The following is a 12,990-nucleotide window of genomic DNA, read 5'->3' as shown; positions in this document are numbered from 1 at the left end:
TGAGAACCATCTTCAAGTACTTGGGGGGCTGTCATAGAGAGGAGGGTGCCGAGTTGTTTTCTGTTGCCCCAGAAGGTCGGACCACAACCAACGGGTTGAAATTAAATCAAAAGAGTTTCCGTAGACACTAGGAAGAATTTCCTAACAGGTAGAGCGGTTCCTCAGTGGCTTCCTAGGGAGGTGGTGACATGACCTTCCCTGGAGGTTTTTAAGCAGAGGTTAGATGGCCATCTGTTAGCAATGCTTATTCTATGAACTTGGGCAGATGATGAGAGGGAGGGCATCTTGGCCATCTTCTGGGCATGGAGTAGGGGTCATTGGGGTGTGGGGGGAGGCAGTTGTGAATTTCCTGCATTGTGCAAGGGGTTGGACTAGATGACCCTGGTGGTCCCAACTCTATGATTCTATGAGATACACCCTGCATGGTGCAGTCACTGATGCCGATTTTATTTCAGTGTCTGTTCTGTGCCAGGACTAGATGTACTGTCACTGGAACCAGAAGGGACATCACAGAGACTACAGGTTCAGATGAAGTCATCTGAAAGATACAGGTGATTTTTTTCCCCCCTCATAGGATAGGTCATGGCTCAGGGGTAGAGCATCTGCATTGCATCCTTGAAGATAGTTTCAGAGGGTACACATGCTCGTCTACAGTAGAACAGCTTGGATCAAGTCCAGTAGCACTTTAAAGACCAACAAGATTTTCGGGGTGTCAGCTTTTGTGAATCAAAGCTCTGGAGCTGGCAACCCTCGTGGTACTGTTATCTGATGTATGGTTGTTGCTGCTATAAGAACATAAGAAAAGCCCTGCTGGGTCAGACCCAGGCCCATCAAATCCAGCAGTCTGTTCACACAGTGGCCAACCAGGTGCCTCTAGGAAGCCCACAAACAAGACGACTGCAGCAGCACCGTCCTGCCTGTGTTCCATAGCACCTAATAGAATAGGCATGCTCCTCTTATCCTGGGGAGAATAGGTATGCAGCATGACTGGTATCCATTTCTGACCAGTAGCCATGGATAGCCTTCTCCAAGCCTTCCATCACCACATCCTGGGGCACGGAGTTCCACAGTTTAACTATGCATGCTATGATTGACAACGCCATTTTTTAACCTGACTATCCTTGACAACTTTGTTGTAATGTTAAGATACTTTTAATTTTTAAATGGATGGCCCAGGCTAGCCCAATCTTGTCAGATCTCAGAAGCTAAGCAGGGTCAGCCCTGGTTAGTATTTGGATGGGAGACCACCAAGGAATACCAGGATTGCTGTGCAGAGGAAGGCACTGGCAACCCCCCTCTGTTAGTCTCTTGCCTTGAAAACCCCATAAGGGGTCACCATAAGTCGCCTGCGACTTGACGGCACTTTACACACACTGCTTTAACCTTCCTGCTTTTGTGAATTCCAATTCTTGGAGGCAGACATAAAAAAAACTGTAAAAAAAAAAGAGAAACGTTTTTTCCCTTTCTGTTCTCCTCCTCCTCCCCTTACTGAATCCCTCTGTTTCTAAATTCTAATCCTCACTTGTGAAATGCAAAGGCAACTGGGGAGTGATCACCCATCCTTATTAAGATTTAGTTTCGCCCAGAGATGTTTCCTCCTTCCGATAATCTGACCTTTCGGTCTGGACACCAAGGTTAATGCGGTGTGTTATTTGCAAATTGAGGCCGCTGGCGCGCCCTTTTTAAGCACAGCTTCCGAGGAACCTGGTCATTCGCCAATGCGTTCATGAAAAGTGGGGAGGGGAGACACAACGGCCGGGGCTGTGTGAAGTCGAGGGAGATCACGGGAGAGAGAGAGAAAGAGGACAATACAGCATTGTGATTTATCATCAGGAAGATTGCCTGCAGTGGCGGGGCACTCTTTCTTAATCAAAGCTTTATTAAATTCTGGTAATAAAAGGGCTAAGTGTTTTTAGATGGGAGAGAAGCATAATAGGGTATAACGTTCACTTCGAGAACACCCATTCCTAGTGTGCGTGGGCTCGCATAAGAAGCCTTTCCATCCGACAGGTACTTTAATCGTTAGACATGTTCCACCGCCATCCGGTGCCACCAAAGGCAGAAGTTCAGATTCAGAGCTAGCAGGAAAGCAACGGGAGAGAAGCTGCACACTGTCTGAGGAGTGTCCGGACGACTGAAGAGCCCTGCAGGATCAGCCATTGGCCCATCTAGTCCAGCATCCTGTCTCACACAATGGCCAATCTCCGGTTGCCAATTCTGGTTTGGGAAATTCCTGGAGATTTGGGGGCGACCCCTCAGCAGGATGTAGTGCCATAGAGTCCAGCTGACAAAAAGGACATTTTCTCCAGGGGAACTGACCTCTGAAGTCTGGAGACTAGTTGTAATTCAGGCCCAACCTGGAGACTGGTAGTCCTAGGCCACCCTCCCTAGGCTCTGCCCCAAAAACCTCCTGCTGGTTGCAAAGAGGGACCTGGCAACATGATTCCCATAGGTGTAGTGTTGCCAGGTCCCTCTTTGCCAATGGCAGGAGGTTTTTGGGGTGGAGCCTGAGGAAGGTGGGGTTTGGGGAGGGGAGGGACTCCAATGCCATAGAGTCCAATGGCCAAAGCAGCCATTTTCTCCAGGTGAACTGATTTCTATCGGCTGGAGATCAGTTGTAACAACAGGAGATCTCCAGCTGTGTGTAAGTGTTAAGTGCCGTCAAGTCACTTCCGACTCATAGCGACCCTATGAATGAAAGTCCTCCGAGATGTCCTCTCTTTGACAGCCTTGCTCAGATCTTGCAAACTGAAGGCTGTGGCTTCCTTTATTGAGTCAATCCAGCTAGTACCTGGAAATTGGCAAAGCTTTCACCAAAATCAAAAAGGTCATTAAAGAGCTTGATTATAACAGCGCTACTTTTCGTGCTCGCCGCATTTGTTCATCCCAGTTCTTCGGAATACCACCACCATATGGTTTGCCTGCTTATAGTTATTATTTGACAACTCCTCGTCTTTCTAGAGCCTTCTGTTTCGCTAGACTGAATGCTAACCCCTCTATGGTTATGCAGGGCAGAATATATCATACCCAGAATATATCATACCATATGAATATATCATACCCAGACAGGACCTGTCCTTGCTCTCCTGGCTCTATTGATTCATTAGCTCATGCTCTCTTGGAATGCCGCTTTTATGAGGAACTTTGATCACATTATATCTCTCCCCTTTGAATATATAAATTTAATGCCTCTGTGTCTGACATAATGCCTTTTTTATTATGTGACAGGGATCCCAAGGCTACATTGTCAGTGTCAAGATTTATTTCGGTCCTCATAGCCCTCAAACATTAGATACATGCTGCTCAAGGTCAATGGATCAAGGCGCTTCTAAGGGATAAAGGACCTAACCAGCAGAGGGGGGGGGGATCATGGCTCAGTGACAGAGCATCTGCTTTTGCATACAGAAGGTCCCAGGTTCAATCCCCCGTGTCTCCAATTTAAAGGCTCAGACAGCAGGTGACGCGAAAGACTTTGAAACCCTGGAGAGCCACCTCCAGTCAGACTAAACAGTACTGACCTTGGCAGGCCAAGGGTCCGACACAGTAGAAGGCAGCTTGGTGTATTCATATAGTTAGCATTTGGAATCCTGTCTGGGTTCCAGCGTAATATGCAAGTTTTGCATTCTTGCAATGCAATAAATCAGGGAGGACACCAGCGACAGTATCACCTGCGCTTGTCCTCAGTGCCTGGCTGCAGTTCCAGACAAGCGGTACTGATTAGGAAGGATGAAAGCGGGGAAGGAGAGACCTTTGCGAGAATGGGAACATTGTGCCGACACAGGCAGCGCGGAAAGGGGAGGGGGGGAATCAGTCAGAAGGTAGGAAATGCTTACTTGATTTCAACAAAGCAGCCATGGCTTCAACCGCTGCCCTGGGGAAAGACAAGAAAAGGGAAGGAGAGATCATTTTCTTCCATAATTCCTGTAACCTTTTGGCTTCATAATCTCCGCTGCTGCTCCCCAGCTACTGTTCGAACCAGCGGAAGAACTCAGGAGCAAATCCTCACCGTTTCACTGTTTTTACACCCGTTTGGAAAGCCAGTCCTTCGCGCTCTGCCCGGTTATACAGTTAGCCCCCGGGCTTCTTGAGTTTGCGGGACACTGATCCGCACTGACTGGTCAGTCCGAACCGTTGCCTGGCACGTCACGAGACGTTAGGGGAGACTTTTATTCTTGGCAACGCTCTTTCCAACGGTTGTACTTCCCGGAGCTAGACCAACCTGGGCCTAGGTTTTTAGCGGGCTTCCTTGGAAAAGAGAGGACTCCAGAGGCTCATCTGGTAGCAAAACACATGAGTTTCCCAGACCCAACAGCACACACGACAGCAATAGACTGCTGCTTTAAAAACACATTATGGCAACTTAATTTTTACATGGATCTCTGTTGGAATGAATGATTTTCCCAGCTTGCTGAAGCCAAGTTAGCTCGGTGTAGTGGGTAGAGGGTCAGAACAGGATGTTGGACATTTGTGGGCTGACCTTGGTCCAGTCATGACCTCCCAGCCTTACCTACCTTGCAGGGTTGTTGTTAGGATAAAAGGGAGGAGAGGGAAAGATGTAGACTGTCCTGAACATCCTGGAGGAAGGGGGTGGATGAAAACGTAGTAAATAATGAAATAAATTTAGATTTAAATGTTGCATGTTGCCTCAAGTGTTTGAAGGAAGACTGACAGCTCTTGGATATAACACATTAATTCCCACCTCCCTTCCTGGATGCGTCAGATCAGGAAAATTCTACAACTTGTAGACTGTCAAAATGCTAGCAACCCCCCACCTAGGGTTGCCAATCTCCAGGTAGTAGCTGCAGATCTCCCGCTATTACAACTAATCTCCAGCCGATAGAGATCAGTTCCCCTGGAGAAAATGGCCGCTTTGGCAATTGGACTCTATGCATTGAAGTCCCTCCCCAAACCCCACCCTCCTTAGGATCCACCCCAAAAACCTCCCACTGGTGGCGAAGAGGGACCTGGCAACCCTACCGCAGCCCCATCACCCAGTGCCATTTTCAGAGACCTTTGCGCCAGCCGATTGGCCGCCGATCGCCACCCCAGACCCCCTTCGCAAAGAAAGCCTCTGATAAATCACATTAACTTCCACGCCGAGCCAATTATCAAGCTGCAGAAGGAAGTAAATATTTTATTGCTGCTCAGCCGCTATTTATCATGTGCCCGCTCAGCAGCTGAGCAACAGCGAGATGTCGGGAGCGGACTCCCGCCAGCAGCTGCTGTTCCAAGGTTGGCCTCCTTCCTTGTTTGCAACGCTTTAGAGAGAGCGGGAGGGGGAGTGAATCTATCAGAGCCCAGCGACAGCCTTGCAAACAAACCACACTGTGCGTAAAAAGCCAGCTGGGCTCACTCTTCGGCACTCGCGAGCCGTGGATAGAAAACCAGGGCCATCGCGACAGCTTCTGCAAAGGAAAAAGCCCCGAGTGCAGCCAGGAGGTTATTGAACGGCAGTCAGTGTGACACGAGCCAGTTCTGTGTATCGGAATGCCACCTGCTTGTACCGATAGTCACAGAATGGGCCAAGGTCAGGCGGCAGCTTCCCATGCCTCGGTTTCATGCACACCTGCCCCTTCCTGCCTCGGGGAACATGCAAATCGGAAGTCATATATCTGTACAGTAGCAGGGTTGCCGTAGGGTTGCCAGCCTCCAGGTGGAGGCTGGAGATCCCCCGCTGTTACGTCTAAAAGGAAGTATTTCTTCACACAACGCACAGTTAAATGGCGGAACTCCCTGCCCCAGGATGTGGTGATGGATGCGGACTTGGAGGGCTTTAAGAGGGGAGTGGACATGTTCATGCAGGAGAGGGCTATTCGTGGCTACTAGTCAAAATGGATACTAGTCATGATGCATACCTATTCTCTCCAGGATCAGAGGAGCATTCCTATAATATTAGGTGCTGTGGCAGTCATCTTGTTTTTGGGCTTGCTAGGGGCACCTGGTTGGCCACTGTGTGAACAGACTGCTGGACTCGATGGGCCTTGGTCTGATCCAGCAGGGCTTTTATTACGTTCTTATCTCCAGGGGACAAAGATCAGTTCACCTGGAGAAAATGGCCGTTTTGGAAAGTGGACTGTAGGGCATTATACCTAGGGTTTCCAGTTCCAGGATGGGAAATTCTTGGAGATTTGGGGGGTGGAGCCTGAGGAGGGCATGGTTTGGGTAGGGGAGGGACTTTAACGGGGTATAATGCCATAGGAACAAGATTGGTTCTCAGTTGGTGTATGTCTCTGTGCGTGTGTGAATTATTGCTCCACTTGTCACTGTTAGTTTGGTAGATTCAACTGAACTGTGTACCCATCTCGTATGGCTTTTATACATAATATATAAAGTATTTACATGTATACAATGTATACTGAATATCAATGTATAAAAATGCTGGAAAATGTATACACTTATCACATTTTGCAAGAAATAAATGGTGCAAGGAAATAGAATACGGTGTGAAGATAAAGAATCATAGGTTGGATTTGCCCAAGGGAAAAGTGAAATTATGACAGGGGAAGTGGTGAGGGGTTGAAGCAGGAGGGTTGAGAAAGTTGAAACCATCCCTAGACAGACGTCAAAAGAGACAGGCTTGGCTTGGGAGATTGTTGATGCTCAACCACTACATCTAAATATGACGCAAAATTCCACCACCTTACTTGGCGTTTACATTTCTCCTAATCTCTCGAAACCACCCACCTGTTGGGGGGGGGGGGGTTGAGGGTTTAAAAAAATGCAACCTTATGTCAATCTCTTTGACTCATTCGTCAATTAATTGATTAAAAGGCAAATGACTCCTCAGTTTAGAGTCCTACGAATGATGGGAGGCCCTGTTTGAAAGGCAGGTTCATAGTCACGAAGCGTCAGAGCAAAGGGAGGGGAGGGGAGAAGCCCTGGAGAACGGCGGGCGTGCCAAGCGCTCTGAACAGCAACAGTGCCTCCAGATCAGCAGATTGGCGAGCAAACAAAGCAAGCAGATTGACAAATGCCTCTTGCAAATTTGGGATGCAACCACCATGAACAACAGCAGGGGCAAACGCTCTGTTGTTCTCTGTGCCCAACGAAAATTGGATTATCTAACAAGATTTGGAAACGCACAGAGATACATCCGTAAGGGGGGGGGGGGAAATCCAATATTTCATATTTATGTCACCAACTCCAGGGCACTTCAAACTTCACTCCTGTGTCATAGCAGACGAACAGAGGTGTTTTGCCATTTCCTGCCTCTGCAAACCAACTCTGGAGAACCAGAAAGTTGCTTGCTAGGCCTGGTGTATAAAACTACAGTATTCAGGGCGAAGTTACACCTGGTTAGGACCAGATTCACTATCTAGTTTCTGCCTTTCTAATTGTTCTAGTGTGCCCATTAGATGATAACTTTCTTACTGGATAGCAAATGGACTTTTCCAGGGTTCTGATTCACACGAACCTCCATGGAAAATCCACACGTTGCCCAGTTCACTCAAGTTAGTTTTTATACCCCGCTTTACTTTTAAGTAGCCTCAAAACAGCTTACAATCTCCTTCCCTTCCCCTCACCTTGTGAGGCAGGTGGGGCTGAGAGAGTTCGGAGAGAACTGCAACTGGCCCAAGGTCAACCAGCAGGCTTCATGTGGAGAAGTGGGGAAACCAACCCGGTTCACCAGATTAGAGTCTGCCGCTCATGTGGAGGACTGGGGAATCGAACCCAGTTCTCCGGATTAGAGTCCGCCGCTCTTAACCACTACACCACACTGGCTGGAGAGGCAGAACACTTAATGGTTTGTATGCTGCCTCCATCATCTCCTTCTCCCCCTGCCCATTGCAAGCAAAACCAGAACACATTCGGCAATGGCACAGACATTTTCTTAACATGCCTCATTTACCCTGCTCTTAAAATGGGGCTTTTCTTGGGACAGAATGTAAGTGTGCATCATTCATAATTTAGTCCCGGGCAAAGAGCCCTGTGCTGCAGAGTGGTAAGCTGCAGTACTGCAGTCAAAAGCTCTGCTCACGACCTGAGTTCGATCCTGACCGAAGTCAGTTTCAGGTAGCCGGCTCAAGGTTGACTCAGCCTTCCATCCTTCCAAGGTGTGTAAAATGAGTACCCAGCTTGCTGGGGGTCAAATGTAGACAACAGGGGAAGGCAATGGCAAACCACCCCGTAAACAGAGTCTGCCTAGTAAACATCGGGATATGAAGTTACCCCTTGGGTCAGTAATGACCCGGTGCTTGCACAGGGGACTTTACCTTTTAAAGACCTTGCATTATAAGTTTTGAGCTGGGACTCAATTTAAGGATCTCCCCCCAACTCCGCCCTGATTGAACCCAGTCACTGAACCTTTTTCCAGCCTCAACGCCTCCCCCGGATCCCTCCCACTTGCATGTTTATCAGCTACTCTGGAGATGAAAGATTTCTCCCATCAAACGAGAAACTCACACAGAGTGTTCTCAGACAGCAACGATGCACGGGAGATAAGAGGAGCGCACATTTTTTATTTTATTTTTTTGGAGTTGTTATCTACAAGGAGATAAAAATGTAGCAAAACTTATTCGAAAATGTCAAATGACGGGCTGGGATGGAATGAACTGGGAGACGCAAAGGCCGGCTGACTGCAAGATGAAAGAGGACCATTTTTAAAACACTGTACTGTATTTATGCATACACCATGTTAGCCATGACCTGGATGGCAGAGGCTAGCCCAGTCTCCTCTGATCTCAGAAGCTAAGCAGGGTCGGCCCTGGTTAGTACTTGGATGGGAGACCATCGAGGAAGTCCAGAGTTGCTACATGGAAGCAGCCAGTGGCAAACCACCCCTTTTCGTCTCTTGCCTTGACCTGGATGATCCAGGGTAATCTGATCTTGTCAGATCTTGGAAGCTAAACAAGGTCAGCCCTGGTTAGGACTTGGATGGGAGACCACCAAGGAAGTGTAGAGTTGCTATGCAGAGGCAGGCAATGGCACACCGCCTCTTGCTATGAAAACCCGACAGGGTTGCCATAAGATCTGCAGCTTGAAGGCACTTTCCGCCATATACCATGTTGACACCATATACCCAACACCCTTCCACAGGCTTTGGACTGTCTAGGAGTGAGACTTTGTGAAGTCCCATAATCTTCCCATTCTAGGGTTGCCAGCTCCGAGATGGGAAATACCTGGAGATTTTGGGGGCGGAGCCTGAGGAGGGCAGGGTTTGGAGAAGGGAAGGACTTCAACGCCATAGAGTCCAGTTGCCAAAGCAGCCATTTTCTCCAGGGAAATGATTTCTATCACCTGGAGATCAGTTGTAATAGCAGGAGATCTCCAGCCATCACCTGGAGGATGGCAACCCTATCCTACCCCCTAAAGTCTTTGTTCCAACCATAATATGTTGCAAAAAATTATCTGTGTTCACATGTGATTTGGCCTTAAACCAGTTGCTATAATATGAAATAATTAAATTGTGGGATTCTTTGCCAGTGTATCTGGTGATAGCCATGATCATTCATGGCATTTAAAAGGGATTGGACAAGATCACAGAGGAGAGGTCCATCAATGGCCACAAGCCATGGTGACTAAAGAGAACCTCCACATTCAGAGGCAGTAAACTGAATCCCAGTGCTAGGAGGGAACATCAGGTGAAGGCCTTGGCCTCTATGCCCTGTTCGTTGGGTTGCCAACCTCCAGGCAGTAGTTCGAGATCTCCTGCTATTACAACTGACCTCCAGCTGATAGAGATCAGTTCACCTGGAGAAAATGGCCGCTTTGGCAATTGGACTCTGGGGCATTGAAGAAGAAAAAGAGTTGGTTTTTATATGCCAACTTTCTCTACCACTTAAGGGAGACTCAAACCGGCTTACAATCACCTTCCCTTCCCCTCCCCACAACAGACACCCTGTGAGGTGGGTGGGGCGGAGAGACCTCTAAGAGAGCTGTGACTAGCCCAAGGCCACCCAGCTGGCTTCATGTGGAGGAGAGGGGAAACGAATCCAGTTCACCAGATTAGCCTCCATCGCTCATGTGGAGGAGTGGGGAATCAAACCCAGTTCTCCTGATCAGACTCCACTGCTCCAAACCACTGCTCTTAATCACTATACCATGCTCCCTCCCCAAACCTCACCCTCCTCAGGCTCCGCCCCCAAAACCTCCCACGGGTGGTGAAGAGGGACAGGGCAACCCTACCTGTTGGTGGCCGTCCAGGGCAACTGGTTGGCCTCTGCGTGAGACAGGATGATATGCTAGAAGTGCCATGGGTCTGATCCAGTAGAGTATCATGCATGATGCTGCTTTCCTGTGTGTCTGTGTGTGTGTGTGTGTGCGTGCGTGTGCGTGTGTAAAGTGCCATCAAGTCGCAGCCAACTTATGGCGATCCCTTTTGGGGGGGGGGGGTTTCATAGCAAGAAACTAACAGAGATGGTTTGCCAGTGCCTTCCTCTGCACAGCAACCGTGGACTTCCTTGGTGGTCTCCCATCCAAATATTAACCAGGGCTGACCCTGCTTAGCTTCTGAGATCTGACGAGATCAGGCTAGCCTGGTTGGTATTTTTCACACACATTTCCTGATCTGCCACAAACTTTCAAGCTCTCACTGGAGCAAGGCCACGGGCAACTCAACTCTCGGCTTTGCTTACAGATTTCAGTCTTGGAGCTGCCATCTTTGATAACAGCTTCTGTGGTCGGAGCGATGCAAACCCCGCTGACAAGCTTATCGCGGACCGGCCCTGCCGAATGTCTCTGTCACCACTCTGCCGTTCCTTCCGAAACTCATCATGTCTGGCCCAAAGGCAGGAGTCTGGAAATAACAAGGGTTCCAGAGGAGATGTGGGATACGTTTAGGAAGGGTACCTTATCGGGAGCCCGAGATACAGCCAAAGAAAGTCTAGGGTTACTCGTTTATTATTTCAAATATGGGTGAGGATGAGGCAGAACGAAACCCGACAGGTCGTAGGTGGAGCCAGGTAGAATCGAGCTTTTCAGACCTCAGTGGTTTATTTATTAAAGCATTTCCATCCTTCCTTTCCCAACATCTACACTGGCCCAAAAGGGTTGCCAACCTCCAGGTAGTAAGCAATCAAAAATAACACCTCTGTACCAATACCTAAGGTTAGAAAATAAGTACAGAAAGAGCTAATGGTAATGCGTGATAACAATATATACTGAATATAACAACGTGCTACAAAGTCAAACAATAGCACATAAAAAGCCAAACAATTGCACACCAGAAATGTCTGAGTCATTGCACAGTAACAATCATTCCAAGGTCGATATCTTCAAATGAAGAAAAGTGGAAAGGGAGATGATCGTTTCAAGTCTTCCTCAGTTCCGTTTAATTAATGGTGTCAACACGTACTTATTTCTATATAAGCTTCTGTAGCTTCGATAATTCCTTTAAGATTCTTAATAAATCCCCTTCAGGGATTAATATAGCAACCAAGCATATTTCTATTATTTTTCAATTTCAATCTTAAAGGAATTATTGAAGCTATTGTTTGGCTTTGTAGCACATTGTTATAACCTCCAGGTAGTAAGTGGAGATCTCCTGCTATTACAACTGATCTCCAGCCGATAGAGATCAGATCACCTGGAGAAAATGGCCGCTTTGTCCATTGGACTCTACGGCATTGAAGCCCCTCCCCAAACCCCACCCTCCTCAGGCTCCGCCCCAAAAACCTCCCGCCGGTGGCAAAGAGGGACCTGGCAACCCTATGGCCCAAGCAGCTGCTGAACGGCAGCTAAACAAGCCACACAGACATCCAGATGACTCAATATCTAGTTATTAAAAACAGTAACAGTAAACCAGCTCTGTGTCCTCTGGGGCCTTCAATAAACATGCATTTAAGCATCGCCAAAGGCCTGTCTGAACCATACAACCTTAGAGTGTTTATAAAACTAGTCCAATGTGGGGTCCCTCTTTGTGTGTGTGTAAAGTGCCTTCAAGTCGCAGCCAACTTATGGCCACCCCCTTTTGGGGTTTTCACGGCAAGAGACTAACAGAGGTGTTTTGCCAGTGCCTTCCTCTGCACAACAACCCTGGTATTCCTTGGTGGTCTCCCATCCAAATACTAACCAGAGCTGACCCCTAACCCTGCTTAGCTTCTGAGATCTGACGAGATCAGGCTAGCCTGGGCCATCCAGGTCAGGGTCCCTCTTTACTTCCTCAAAGAAAACATCCCCAAGAACTGGGGGCACTGCTAAAAAATGATGAGCTCAGGGAGTGGCCAACCGTATGTTTAAAGGACAGGAAATAAGTCTGAGAGGGCCACATTCCTTCTGTGCTCCCTGCCTTGACTATAGGGTTGCCAACCTCCAGGAACTAGCTGGAGATCTCCCGCTGTTACAACTGATCTCCATCCGATAGAGATGAGTTCACCTGGAGAAAATGGCCGCTTTGGCCATTGGACTCTATGGCATTGAAGTCCCTCCCCAACCCCGCCCTCCTCAGGCTCCACCCCAAAAACCTCCCACCAGTAGTGAAGAAGGACCTGGCAACCCTACTTGACCTAGATGTGTGCCGCTTGACCAATGGCAAGACAGAAACTCTTCTGCCTCTATGACATCAGCACAGCTCAGCGAATCACTGCCAGAGGCCAACCCATCGCCACCCCGAAACTCTTTCCAATATATCAGGGGGGGGGGCAACGTATAAGAGCCCCATGACGCAGAGTAGTAAGCTGCAGTACTGCAGTCCAAGCTCTGCTCAAAGCTCTGCTCTGAGTTCGATCCCAATGGAAGTTGGTTTCAGGTAGCTGGCTCAAGGTCGACTCAGCCTTCCATCCTTCTGAGGTCGGTAGAATGAGGACCCGGCTTGCTGGGGGTAAAGGGAAGATGACTGGGGAAGGCACTGGCAAACCACCCCGTAAACAAAGTCTGCCTACTAAACGTCGGGATGTGACGCCACCCCATGGGTCAGGAATGATCCAGTGCTTGCACAGGGGACCATTACCTTTTACCCAACGTGGTACCTGTCGATGCCATGGCACCTTTTCTGGCACCCACCGAGTGTTTTTAGGAAGTGGGTGGAGCCAAGTAGGGCGTTTGACTGGCAAA

At 48.5% G+C, this 12,990-nt stretch overlaps 1 protein-coding gene across 1 annotated transcript in view; it reads right to left on the bottom strand.

The window, feature by feature from the left end:
* The window catches only part of AGBL1 (AGBL carboxypeptidase 1), a 351,974-nt gene that overhangs the window by 317,095 nt on the left and 21,889 nt on the right, over positions 1 to 12,990 (bottom strand). The window contains exon 5 of the mRNA XM_056866097.1: positions 3,834 to 3,871. Coding sequence (XP_056722075.1) covers positions 3,834 to 3,871 — 38 coding nt within the window. The remainder of the gene's footprint in view (positions 1 to 3,833; positions 3,872 to 12,990) is intronic.

The sequence above is a fragment of the Euleptes europaea genome, chromosome 20, assembly GCF_029931775.1.
Source record: "Euleptes europaea isolate rEulEur1 chromosome 20, rEulEur1.hap1, whole genome shotgun sequence".
In the NCBI taxonomy this organism is placed as follows: Eukaryota; Metazoa; Chordata; class Lepidosauria; order Squamata; family Sphaerodactylidae; genus Euleptes; species Euleptes europaea.
Note: the sequence above shows the minus strand (reverse complement) of the source record. Positions and strands in the feature narration are given on the sequence as shown.